Here is a 14,685-nt window from a genome sequence, read left to right on the forward strand (position 1 = left end):
AGCTTTCTTTCAATTCATCCATCAAAATCAAAATTAAAATAATTATATTCACCGAATCTCAGAGAGAGAGAGAGAGAGAATGGAGCAGGAAGAACACGAAGTGTACGGTGCCGACATCCCCGACGAAGCTGACATGGACGCCGACGCCGACCTTCAGGAACACGACGACGACCATGACAACAACCACCATGCCTCCTCTCACGCTAACAAGGTTCGTTCTTTCCTTGTATCATTCTTCCGTTGCTTTCTAGGTTCTTCTTTTTCTCTTTCCTAGGTTTCCTTTTTTAATTATTCAGTGTTATCTCTCTGATTCTGAATCTGGTTCTGGATGTTCTTTTGGTTGAACAGCAGGACTTGGAGGACATGAAGAAGAGGCTGAAGGAGATTGAGGAAGAAGCTAGCGCCCTACGTGAAATGCAGGCCAAGGTCGAGAAAGAGATGGGCGCTGTTCAAGGTTCCTTTTTTTCCCCCCTAAAATCTGATTTTGATTTATTTATGTTGATTTATTTCATTTTATCGTTTAATTTTAATTTAATTGCTGTTTTGGTTGTTGAGAACGTTGCATAGGGTTATGTTGTTTGCTTGCTTTATTGATTGCTTGAACTGTATATAGACGGTAGATCCAACTATATATTTAACTGTATGAGTTTAGTTTTGCTTCTCACATGAAGCATTTATGATTGCACACTCTTTAAGTCTTAAAATTCCGTTGCAAATTGGTTTTTGGGCTATCTTAATTTTATGATTGGGGAAGTGAGAATGGATTTGAGTCTATAGTTGGTGTAATGGGTGCCAAGTCACCTGTTGCGCAAAATTTGTGGGGGATAACGATAACTTTATATAGCATCTATTGCATGATTAGCATTTGTGATGTTTTGAAACGGATGAAACCAGTGTATTTAAGTTACGATGAACACATGGATTTTGGATAGGGAAGTAAAAAGAGACAAATAGGTGGGATGTTTCTGCCATTTATCTTCTTTTTTCTTCTGGCAATAACAAACTCCTTCAAGTAGCTGGGGTTTCTGTATGATCGAGCTGAATTTTGCTCACTGAATACAGATATCACTCAGATATTTTCTTCCCCTTCTTTTTGTTATATCCTAGATGTATCCTGTTATGAGTTGCAAAAAAAATTCAATAACTGAGCTTCATTTTGCTAGGTGGGGTCAGCTACAATTTGCGGAAGATTCAGCAATAACTTTTTCTTTGAAAATTATTCTTTGACTTTCATCATACTTTAGCGGATGAAACTAATCTATTTTTTTCGTGGGAAATGAAAGCAAACAATATCAGCTCTATCTTAGTTTGGTCTATGAATACACTGTCATTTTCGTCTGCTTATTCAATATCTACATTGACAAGGCACACGGAGACTAGAAATCAAACCCTAACCACACTGTAGAACATATGTTCAAGAAAACCTGTTCACTGTTCTGGCAGAGATTGGGACAGGAGATGCAATAAATAGCTTGACGAGAAATCCATTAGTAATTAATATAGATAATGGAGATGGGAAAGTGAATACTGGGGCTTGGTTGAATGGAAGATGCACTGAATGGTTTTATAGTTATACTATAAATTAGGCATTTCTCGACTTGGTAAAAAAATGATTTTCGCTATCTGTTAAGCTGCATCGTTGAATTAATCATTCATTTCTTGTACATTTCAACATGTGTAAGATGCCAGCCATCTGTTTTAGAATTATATAGTATAGGTGATTGGTAGTATAATGTTCAATTTTTCATCTCTATGGCTGGACTTTGAATTTAAATTTTTCCATATATTCGAGACTTCTAATAATAATATTAGCATCTTTCTGCAAATGACATTTTTATTCTATTTTGATTTGCAGATTCAACTGGATCTTCTGCAAGTCAAGCTGAAAAGGAGGAAGTGGATTCTCGATCAATCTATGTTGGTAATGTGAGGTTTGCATATCTTTATTCTGTATGTCCTTATTTTTATTCCATACTGCTGTGTGATGTGTGGTGACTTGATACTGTTATGTATTTTATTTTACATCTGTACTTGTGAAGTAGACCATGTGCACAAGTAAACTGATTTAGCATTTTAGCTGTATGTAGGTTTATGTAGCCCCAGTCCACTTCTAGCTTTTGCTCAAAGTTTTGGAATTCCATAAACTAAACCGAACATGAAATTTGGTTTTTATGATATTACTGCTTGGTCTTTTGATAGATTCTTCAATTTCGACAATGTTTGAGTTTGTGTTGCGAATGGGAATCTCTTGGCTATTTTACATAATCTTTTTGGTAAATTTTTTGTACATTTGTCCTATTGTGAAGAATTGAAGAGCTGGGGAATAAATGAAAAGGAGCTTTCTATATTAGTATGTTGTATAAAGATTTTCTTGATTCTCTTGCTGTTCTATATCATATTCGTATTGATGTGTTTTGATGACTATGACAAGCTCTTGCACCCCTTGAGTATTGACAGTCAAGTTTGTTGAATTGTTTCTCATCAAGCATCTAGTTTCATTATAACATTGTAAGCATCCAACTGAATTTCATAATGATTAAATGGTTTCCAAATTATGATTCAGGTTGACTATGCATGCACACCTGAAGAAGTTCAACAGCATTTTCAGTCGTGTGGAACTGTGAACAGAGTTACAATATTGACAGACAAATTTGGGCAGCCAAAAGGATTTGCTTATGTAGAGTTCGTTGAGATAGATGCTGTTCAGAATGCTCTCCTGTTAAATGAATCAGAATTGCATGGTCGACAACTGAAGGTCTTCATTATCAGATAATTTGTGCAAGTTTACTTAGTTTCTCCCCTCCCCCTTCCATTTGATTATACTTGTTCTTGAATTCTGCTTTTCTGTTCAGGTGTCTGCTAAGCGTACAAATGTTCCTGGGATGAAACAGTATTTTGGAAGACGACCTGGGGGTTTCCGATCCAGGAGGCCTTTCATGCCTGCTCCATTCTATCCACCATATGGTTATGGGTAAGCTATAATCATAAACTGAAGAATGTAGAAAATATGCCTTTGATTTGTTGCTTCTTTCGTATGTTCTTCCATGAGCTGTGTACATTTTGGTGACTTACAAAGTGAAAGTACGTTTCGGTTGAAATGGTCTTTTACATCTATAGCCTGATATTACTGAGAAATAAATAAATTTGTGTGTTTGACGCCCGACAGTAATACATCTAATGATAACTCTGGTGTTGTTCAGTTTTCGAAATCTGAAATTTTTGTGATAAAAGTGTTGAACATTACATCATATGATTGATCAAATCATTTGAACATGCAGAAGGGTCCCAAGGTTTAGAAGACCTACTCGATACAGGCCATACTAGTGCTCAATATCAGAGATTAACGGATTATCATCACTCGTGTTTACGGTAAAGGAGGACAAGGCGTTATTGATTTACCATTGTAATAATTTTCGTTGGTGGGAGCAAGGACATGATGAATCTTTGATTTACACACACCAGACAAAATTAAATGCCCTTTGCTCCGTTAGATGTATGATATGATCAAATGTTTAGGTTGGTCACATCATTACTGTTTTACTAAGCTTTGTATGTTCCTATTACAGAGGGTTGTGAAAGTTTACCTTATACACACACTAACGGTGTAGGCAACTATGTAGGCGAATTTCGGAGTAGTGTTTTATTATTGTGACCTTTTAAGTTATTAAATTAAACGATACTGTTCAATGTTTGATTTTTATAAGATAAAGAACGATGCTAGATTTTTTTAAAAAAAAAACAGAGAGAGAAAAAGAGCCACAATGTTCAATGCTGAAATGGTAGTGCTGGGAAAGTCAATTGTTTTTCTTTTTTTGGTCATAGGTAAATTCACTTGTTATAAGCTAGTTTGAAGCAGGTTTGTTTGAAGTTGTGCGTGGATATTTTTAAAAGAATTAGTTTCAGAGAATTATGGCCTGTGATCGTAAGAGTAATTTTTTGGTTTCTCCTGTGGTTGGTTGGTGTTGCCAGTGAAACACTTTTGAGCACTTAGTATTATGTTGTGCGTTAATTTCAAACGAAATAATTCTAAAATATTAATAATGTATGTTTTATCTCTCAACCAAGTGTTGAGAGTGAAAAAGCCTTAAAATTTTGAGTCAATGTTTCTAATTAGTGACAAAATAGCTTGATGCTTCGATGGTAGACCAAAAACTTGAGTTAAGCCCCATTTTGGTCTCTGAGATTGGTGAGTTGCACTGATTTAGTCTTCAAGATTCCAATTGCACTAAATTAGTCTCTCAGATTTGAAAAAATGCACCACGTTAATTCTTTTCCCAATTTCTGTCACCGGAGCACTGACGTCGTCAGTGACGTGGCCAGTTCTTGCCACGCTGGACAGAATGAAACGACGTCGTTTCTAATTTGGCGCTAAACACTCATTTGAACGACATCGTTTGTATGTGATGGGAAATAAAACGTTAGTCACCCTTTTTTGTTTCTACTTTTCGTCTTCTACTTCTCCATGAGTGACGCAGAGAAAAAAAGTTTCTCTTCCATGAGTGACCCAAAATAGCAATAGGTAGCTGCAATAGGATTTCTCGAGACCATTGGAACACGACGTTTGCTGTGCAGTTGTCGGAAGAGTTCGTTTGCCACTACAAGGATCTTTTGTCTCGTCACTGAGGTTAGTGATGATGATACTTTTTTTTTTTCTTTCAAATTTAATGGAATGTTGTGATGTTTGTTGATCATGGTTAAGTGTTTTGTATATTGTCGGTTCATAAGTTTTGAAACTGATTTTGTGCTAGGGTTTTGTTTTGATGTTTTGTGGGACTGTATTTAGGGGTTTCTTTTTATGCTCTGTTCCGATGGTGGAAGAATCAGCACCTTCGCATGAGTGATCATGTTTTTTTTTTTATGATATTTTCAATGGCTTTTATGAATGTTATTGATGAAAACTGTCTTAAAGATATCAGTGTGTGTTACTGTTGATGAAAATAAATTCTTTTGAACCATGCAGATGGATGTGCAGTTAGATATTATGTTCCACCATAGGGAAAAGTTTCAGAAAGATGAGAATGGGATAACTATTTATTCCCCTGATAAGAAGGCATGTGTTGGTGACATTGATCAAGATACTTTGGATATATTTTGGGTGAGGAATTATTATAAAGAACTAGGATATGATAAGATAGAAGAATGTTGGTGGCATGTTCCTAGGAGGAGTTTAGACAGTGGTTTAAGAGCTCTGAATTCTGATGATGAATTAAGAGAGATGTGTTTCATGGCTCAAGAAAATGATGGACTAGTTGATATTTACTTTGAGCATGCAGTGTCATCACCAGAATTTCTAGAGGGGAAGGAGATTGTTCTGTATGTTGAAGATGAGCATGATGAACCCAAAAAAGATAGTCCTGCCAAGCCTAACGAGAAATATGTAACAATGCCTGGCAATGAACCCCTAGCAAGCAAGATCCATGAACAAGCTACCTACCCCCTGTCTGACAACAATGAACCCTGAACCACATCCAATTCTAATCCCAATGAATGCAATAAGCCCACTACCCTGGCTGATAACACCTCACCACCCAACAACACAGAACCAACAGATCCTGGTGCTAATAACCCAACATCCCACATCAAGGAACCCATTACCAACAATAATGCTAATCAAGCTACTACTACAAAGCCTAACAGGAAGACTCCTCCAATTTGCCCAAAGACTAAACCCAAGGAAAATGCAATCTCAAAGCCAAAACCCAACAGTACATCTTCTTCCAAGCCCAAGAGAAGCTCGAAGCCCAGTTACAAAACCAAAGCCTATTGCACAAGGTCTGCTTCAAGGGTGAGGCAAGTCCATCAAAGTCTCAAGAAAAAACAAGTTGTAATGTTGTCTTCTTCTGAAGATGAACACACCATAGAGGATAGTTCATATGAACCTGGAGGAGATGATAGCTCAAGTGGTGATGACACAGATGGAAAAATTAATAAAGGCAAGGCAAGAAACTTTAAGTTGAGCCATGCACCTGCAGAGGCTTTTTGCAAAGTCTAAAAGGAAGTTAATTAATGATGATGATGCATTGGTGGTGGATGATGAGGAGTGCGAGGTGGACTTAAATTTCTTATGAGTCCCTGTCACAGGAGATGAAGAACTTGACAACGCTTTGGACCTAGGTGCAAAGTCTGATGGAGCCAACTCCTGGCACTCCGAGGAGCTCAAGACTCCTCCCCCTTCAGAAGATGAATTTTCAGAAGAAGATCCTGATGATGTTTTTCCAGTATTTAGAGATGGTATTCGATTTGGTGATTTGAAACTTGAGGTAGGAATGAAGTTTAATACAAGTATGAATTCAGAGAGGCAGTGAGCGAGTTTACAATTCAAGAAGGTAGACGGATTCAATTTATTAAGAATGATGCTGTTAGATGTAGGGCTATGTGCAAGGTTGAGGAATGCAAATGGGTAGTTTATGCCTCAAGGGATCATGAGGAAACATGTTGGCAGATTAAAACATTCAAAGACGACCACACATGTCCTAGAGAAGCCACCAACAAAGCTGCGAATAGGAATTGGTTGACTAACAAGTTAGTGAAGAAAGTTAGGAAGTATCCTAACTTTAGACAATATGAGACAGCTGTGTACTTCAAGTCTAAGTGTGACCTGGTGTTGAATAGAAATTCAATTTCTAGAGCATTGGCAAATGCTAGAGCTGTAGTATACATAGATGAGAAGGCCCAATATGCAATAGTGAGTGACTATGATAAAACACTTCTAAAGTGTAATCCGGGATCAACAGTAAGAATTGGCACCATTCCACAACCAGATGGTACAGTGGTATTTCAGAAGATGTATTTTTGTCTTAGTGGTTGCAAGAATGGATTTAAGGCAGGTTGTAGGCGATTGATTGGATTAGACGGGGCATTCCTCAAAACACAGATTGGAGGCAAGATTTTATCCGCAGTGGGCCAAGACGCAAATCATCACATATATGGAGAATACGGAGAATCGGAAGTGGTTTCTGGAGTGGCTCCACGAGGACCTCGGAGACTATAAAGAAAACAAATGGTGCTTTATGAGTGACATGCAAAAGATATACTCATTCATTATCTTTATTTCCTTCCATGGTAAATAGTGTAAATGAACTTGTTGATTTCTTGTATGATTTCTTGTTGGTAAATAATCTAAATGGATTCTGGATTATAAATAGTGTAAATGAACTTGTTGATTTCTTGTATGGTTTTATACTTGTTGATTGGTCTGAATAGGACTTGCCTTCTGGTTGGAATTTTTTGTATGGGATTGTCATTATTAGGAGTGTAATATAGGGACCAAAATAGAGAACAATTTGAAGGTAGGGGACTATTATGTATTTATTAAACAAATGTTAGGGACTATTATGGGTTCATTAATTGTATCTGAGGGACTATTATGTATCACGACAAAAGTGAAATAAGTTGTTGTCTTCGCATGCAAGGCTTTATCTCTGCTGTCCAGGAGGTCATGCCGCATGTCCACCATAGGTTCTGCTTGTGGCACCTATGGAAAAACTTTAACAAGTAGTGGAAAGATCTAGAGTTAAGGGGCTTACTCTGGGAATGCGCAAGGTCAACCACATATCAAGACTTCTCATATAATATGAACAAGATTAAGAAAATTAATGAAGATGCATGGAATTACCTGAACAAGTGGCCTAGAGAGTCATGGACGAAGTTAGCATTCAGTCATAGCCCAAAGCTTGACAACATATGCAATAATGCATGCGAGGTCTTTAATGCAAGAATTAAAAAATCAAGGGCCAAGCCAATAATTGCTCTACTTGAGGAGGTCAGAATATTCGCGATGAGAACGATAGCTAAAAACAAGGTTAAGTTGGCCACCATGTAGGGAAGCTTCCACCAATTGTTCAAAGTAGACTGGACAAGATCAGAAAAGATTCTAAAAATTGGTTGTCAATCTGGACTAGAGATGATGAGTATGAGAAGTTTGAAGTGCATGGGTATCCAACAAACATGGTGGTGGATGGACTTGGGCAAGCGGTTGTGCACATGTCAGTTCTGGATGTTAACAAGTAATTAGCTAGGATTCACATCTGTTTTCTTCGGAATAATTAAATACTTTAATGATATCTTTGTTTGTTGTTTTCCTTAGGAATGCCTTGTGTGCATGCTTGTGCGGCTCTTGCAAGGGTGAACAGGAGAGCTGAAGATTTCTGTCATAAGTGGCTCACCATGGACACATATAGAGACACTTATACCGATTACATAAATCCCTTACCTGGACAACATCTTTGGGAGAAATCCGAGTCCAACAGACCACAAGCACCAAAGACCAAGAAAAAGACTGGACCACTCACAAAGAAAAGAAGAAAGGATGCAGACGAGGACAGTGGAGGAAGCAAAAAATCTAAGCCTACTAGAGTCTTAAAAAGACAACTGAAGCCATTTACTTGCAGATATTGCCTACAGAAGGGGCACACAAAGAGGGGTTGCCCAAAAAAGAGAGCACCTGATGTTGCCGCTGCTGTTGCTGGTGCAGCTGCAGCTGCCGCTGCTGCTAAGACTAAATCCAATCCACAAGGAAATGCAGCATCAGGATCAACTGTTGATTCGAATACTGTCACACCAGAAGCTATAGATGTTCATCCACCTTGTGCGAATCAAGATGCACCCACAAGTCAACCTCCTCCAGATCCTGCACCCCAGCCCGTTGATGTCCAAGAAGTTGAGATTGACATTTCTCAACCCAACTTCTCAGATGCACAAGAGTCTCAAGAGGTAAATCATTTAGTCTATCAGACCACATTTCAAATTATTGTGCACAATCAGCCTCATTTTGGATATTATTTTATTGGAATAGGCACTACCTCTGAGGCCATCCAAGTTGTAGACCAAAAGGAAGTCCTCACCACCATTAGGATTGGTCACCATGGATCCACTGCAAGGAACAAGCTCAGCCACATCTTTCAGACTGGCCAGCTTCTTGAAATTTGTCCCAACGTCCGACTTCAAGCCCCCAAGGAAGAAGAAATGAAGATGTAGTTGAATTAGGAATCTTTTTGTGAATCATACTCTTGTTTTTTTTTGCTTCAGTATATGACAGTAGACCAATTGTTATATTTGAAAACATTGTAAGGTTGATGGCACTCTCTATCCTTGTTATTGGTGTATTTTGAATTAAGAACTAGCTTTTAATTTGGTTGGGGAGGTGTCACTGATATGGCACGTGTTTTTCTTGTTAATACTCATGCTGGAAACTCATTGTTATGTTAGCATCTTATTATTATTATGACAAATTATTCTACCTTTAATTATGCTACTACAGGTTCTTTTTTTACAATATTTTTTCCATCATTTTGTTGGATGACAAAAACAGAGTTCTTGGTTTATGTTTATAGCAAGACTACCAACTTCAACAATTCACAATGACACTTTTTCTTTTGTCTACTTTACAATAACCCTAATCACATGAAAACATAATCATCCTCAAACCTTAAATACCAACATGAAAACAACAACAAACATTATAAACAGAGACAACAATAACATGTACAATTTATGGGTCCTAACTTCAGTTTCTAACTTTCCAATTCTCCAAGCCAAATTGACCCTCAGTTCATCAACATTCTCGGTAGCAGTCATCCTTCCACCGATGTCTTCTTCCCCAATGTCATCCCAGACAAACAAACCACACCACCTCTTTTCACTGACATTGTAGTTAGGATACCCAAAGAATGGCTTGTCAGGGTTAGCCTCTGTTGTGGACCACCGGAGAACAGGGCGGCAGCGACACCCATACCACTCTGGAATACTCGATGCTCTATTGATTCCTCTGGAGATCCTTTTGTTTGACCGCATGGAACTCTGGCTCCCACTTGCACCCATGATCCTAAACCTAGAAAGCTGCACAGCGAGGAAGAAGACGAAGAACCAGAAAAAATGGGTAGAAGAAGAAGAGGAAGAAATTATGGCAGAAATTTTGGTTATAAAAGGGGACAAGGACTAAATTGGAGCTAATCAAATTTATTGCCATGTCATCTAACCGTTGCTAGGTCCAGCGTGGCAAGAATTGCCCACGTCACTGACGGCGTCAGTACTCCGGTGACAGAAATTGGGAGAAGGACTAACACGGTGCATTTTTTCGAATATGGGGGACTAATTTAGTGCAATTGGAATCTAGAGGACTAAATCAGTGCAATTCACCAATCTCAGGGACCAAAGTGGGGGTTAACTCCTAAAAACTTAGCACACCGATTAATTAGTCATACATGTTATGGTAAGTATGATGGATGTCCATTAATATGGGCGGTTCATATTTTACAATATTGAAGGCTGAAGATATCAAGGGAGAATGAATTTATTGAAGGTTGAAGATATCAAGGAGAATGAATTTAATGATGGTTGAAAAGGAATAACTTTTGTATGTATAAATAGAGGAAGTGAATGTCTAAAACAACAAAGAGTAATAATAAAACATTCTTTCCTTCCTCTATACATTACAATAATTCTCTCTTTTCTCTATCTATCCGTAGGACTTATGTTTATAATATATTAGTAAATATATTAATCATCCCTATTATATTGAGATAGTAATTGTGGTGAATATTACTACTAGAGTTATCTAATTATACTTCTTTATTTTATATTTATTACCCCTTCCTTATTTATTTGTTTATTTTACAATACGTTATTAGCACGAGACTCTGATCAAATTTTAGGAAGACTCAAGTAACAAATTTTTATTATGTCGAAACTCTCTCATCTTGAATTTAATGCTCTTGATATATCTGGAAACAACTATTTATCATGGATACTAGATGCTGAAATCCATCTTGATTCAATGGATCTTGGAGATACCATTAAGGCTGAAAATAATACATCCCAGAAGGATAAAGCCAAAGTCATTATCTTCCTTCATTGTCATCTTGACGAAGGATTGAAAAATGATTATCTCACATTAAAAGATCTTGCAGATCTGTGAAAAAACCTTGAAGAAAGGTATAATCATCAAAAGACAGTGATATTTCCTCAAACCCGATAAGAATGGACTTGCGTCTACATGATTTTAAATTCATAAACGAATATAATTCAACAATGTTTCGAATCACCTTATGAATGAAATTATGTAGGAAAAGATAACTGATAATGATATGTTAGAAAAAACTTTCTTAACCTTCCATGCCTCGAATGTGCTCTTGCAGCAGCAGTATCGAGAAAAAGGATTTAAAAAATATTCTGAGTTAATTTTTTGCCTTCTTGTTGTTGAACGCAACAATGAGTTGCTTTTAAAAAATCATGAAGCGCGCCCAGCTGGTGCCGTCCCATTTTCTGAAACAAATGTGGCAAATCATTATCCCAGACGATGTAAATGGAAATGTTTTAGTAACAAAAAAAATTATGGAAGGAAGAAGAATTATGTTCACAAGAAAGGATCTCACCATAAATAGGATAAAGAAAGAAACACTGAGCAAAATAAATCAGAAGAGGATAAATGTTTCCGTTATGGTTGAAAGGGCCATTGGTCGCGTACTTGTCATACACTAAGTTACCTAGTCGATCTTTATCAAGCATCTTTGAAAAAGAATGACAAAGGAAAAGAAACAAATTTTGTTTCGAATGATGCTGAAAATTACACCACTCATTATAATGTATCTGATTTCTTTGAGGATCCTGAAAGAAATATTGGTCATTTGATCAATGTTGGAATAATTTAATATGTGAGATTGTTAAATATTTATGTAAATAAATAATGTAAGAAACTTATTGTTAAGTTTTATTTTCTATGCATATGTATTTCAAGTATAATGTATAATAAAATATTTATGAATTTTAAAATTATTAAATGTGCCAAGTTCTAAAATAATAATAATAAAATTTTTAGTATATACTATACTTCTTAAAAAAATATTTTCAATCAAGAAAATAATTTTATGCGCATATACTTCTACTCATTTTATTATTATTATTTGTCTTTGAAGAAAATGGCAATGATATATAATGAAGATGTTTGCCTTGCGGATAATGCAAGTTCGCACACCATTCTCAAAAGTAATATATATTTTACCCATCTTATGCCAAAAGAAGAATATGTTAATACTATTATTGTCTCAGGCAATGTGATAGAAGGCTCCGGAAGAGCTATAATTTTGTTTCCTGGAGGAACAAAATTTATAATAAATAATACACTATTGTCTACTAAGTCTCTAAAGAACTTATTGAGTTTCAAAGATATTCGCCGAAATGGATATCATATTGAAACAATGAATGAGGAAAATCATGAGTACTTATGTATCACAACTCATTATTTAAATAAAAAAGTTATATTAGAAAAGTTACCCTCACTTTCATCTGGGTTGTATTATATCAAAATTAGTGCAATTGAATCACATGCCATTGTAAACCAGAAGTTTACTATCCTAAATGAATTCATAACTTGACATGATTGATTGGGTCATTTGAGAACAACCATGATTAGAGGTGGCAACGGATAGGGTAGGGTAGGGTTTGAACTCAACCCTAACTTTACCCGCGGGTTGAGCTTTTAACCAAAACTCAATCCTACCCTATCCGCGGGTTGAGAAATACCCAACCTTAACCCTACCCGCACTCAACCCGCGGGTATCCGACCCTATCCGCGGGTTGACAAAAAGAAATATTATAATGACACAAGTATCTCATACACAACATAACCATCAAATAATACAAGTTATCCCATGAGCATTCAAATAACACAAGTATTCAAACAATACAAATTATCCCACAAATAACACAAGTATCTCATACACAACATAACCATCAAATATTAAGTTGCCACCCCTATGGGTAGGGCGGGTAGGGTTGAGGCTCAACCCGCACCCTACCCGCTCCGCGCCCAACCCTACCCACAGCGGATCGGGTTGGCAACCTTACCTGATCGGGTTGGATCGGGTTGGGTACTCGCGGATAGGGTCCATGCTGCTAGACCTAACCATGATGAGGAGAATTATTGAAAACTCCCATGGATATTCACTAAAGAATTAGAAGATTCTTATATCTAGTGAATTTTGTTGTGCTGCATGTTCTTAGTGAAAGTTAATTTTAAGGCCATCACCAGTAAAGATTGGATTTGAGTCCCCTAAATTCTCAGAAATGATTCAAGGCGATATATGTGGACCTATTCATCCACCATGTGGATCTTTTAGATATTTTATGGTCCTAATAGACGCATCTTCGAGATGGTCACATGTGTGCTTATTGTCTTCTCGCAACCTGACGTTTGCGAGATTACTTGCTCAAATTATTCAATTAAAATCACAGTTTCCAGAAAATCCAATCAAAATAATTCGTCTTGATAATGCTGGTGAATTAACTTCTCAAGCCTTTTGATACTTGTTGTATAGCTAATGGAATAAGTGATGAACATCCAGTAGCTCATGTTCACACACAAAATGGGTTAGCAGAATCACTTATTAAACGCCTCCAGTTAATTGCTAGACCCTTACTTATGAGAACAAATCTCCCAACCTCGGTTTGGGGCATGTTATTTTACATGCGGCAGCACTTATTCATTTGAGGCCAACAAGTTACCATCAATTCTCTCCTATGCAATTAGCTTTTGGCTAGCAGCCAAATATTTCCCATTTAAGGATATTTGGGTGTGCAATATACGTTCCCATTACACCACCTTCTCGCACCAAAATGGGACCCCAAAGAAAATTGGGGATATATGTTGGATATGATTCTCTCTTTATAGTAAGGTATCTTAAGATACAAACTGGGATGTATTTAAAGCCCGATTTGCAAATTGTCATTTTGATGAATCAAAATTTTCAATATTGGGGGAGGGGGAAATAACCTTCTTGGAAAGGAACTTAACTGGAATGCATCATCCTTGATGCAATTAGATCATCGATCAGGGTAATGTGAACTAGAAGTTCAAAAGATTATACATTTGCAAAGAATAACAAATAAATTGCTTGATGCATTTTATGATACAATATGGATAACAAAATCTTATATACTAGCGAAAAATGTCCCAATTCGAATTGATGTCCCAGTTGGACAAGTGGCCACTGAAACAAATTCACGCCAGAAGCGTGGTAGATCGGTTGGTTCTAAAGACAAAAATCCTCGAAAAAGAAAAGAAGTAAATGCTATTCCTATTGAAAAAGACATAGTAAAGACACCTGCAGTTGTCTAAAATTCTGATATAATTTTAACGCCAGAAGACGTTCACGTACCTGAAAATTGTGAAAATGATGAGATCTCGATAAATTATGTGTTTACAAGAGAAAAATGGGATCAAAATAAGACAATTATTAATGAAATATTTACATATAATGTGGCATTAAATATCATGCATGAAAGTAAGGATCTTGAGTCAAGATCAGTCGAAGAATGCCGACAAAGAAATGATTGGCCAAAATGGGAAGAAACTATGAAAGTTGAGCTAGACTCACTTGCAACGTGAAGTCTTTGGACATGTAATGCGTACACCAGAAGATGTAAAACCTGGTGGATACAAATGGGTATTTGTGAGAAAACGAAATGAGAAAAATAAATTTGTACGCTATAAAACTCGACTTGTGGCACAAGGTTTTTCACAAAGACCCGGTATAGATTATGAAGAAACATATTTCCCTATAATGGATACAATAACATTGCATTATTTGGTCATTTTATCCGTATATCATGAACTACATATGCATTTAATGGATGTGGTAACCGCCTACTTATACGGATCATTAGATCGTGATATCTATATGAAAGTCC

General features: G+C 36.8%; 1 protein-coding gene across 4 annotated transcripts in view; it reads left to right on the plus strand.

Annotated features, from left to right (window-relative positions):
- The window catches only part of LOC107618790 (polyadenylate-binding protein 1), a 10,718-nt gene extending 6,993 nt beyond the window's left edge, over positions 1-3,725 (plus strand). The window contains exons 2-7 of one of the 4 annotated variants that reach the window (XM_021112676.1): positions 62-211; positions 349-454; positions 1,856-1,926; positions 2,564-2,755; positions 2,853-2,971; positions 3,279-3,725. In XM_021112676.1, coding sequence (XP_020968335.1) covers positions 80-211; positions 349-454; positions 1,856-1,926; positions 2,564-2,755; positions 2,853-2,971; positions 3,279-3,324 — 666 coding nt within the window. In that variant the 5' untranslated portion in view covers positions 62-79 and the 3' untranslated portion in view covers positions 3,325-3,725. Of the gene's footprint in view, positions 212-348; positions 455-1,855; positions 1,927-2,563; positions 2,756-2,852; positions 2,972-3,278 lie in introns of all 4 variants that reach the window. The other 3 variants (XM_016320947.2, XM_016320948.2, XM_021112678.1) reach the window with 3 other exon arrangements.

This window comes from Arachis ipaensis, chromosome B09, assembly GCF_000816755.2.
Source record: "Arachis ipaensis cultivar K30076 chromosome B09, Araip1.1, whole genome shotgun sequence".
Classification (NCBI taxonomy): Eukaryota; Viridiplantae; Streptophyta; class Magnoliopsida; order Fabales; family Fabaceae; genus Arachis; species Arachis ipaensis.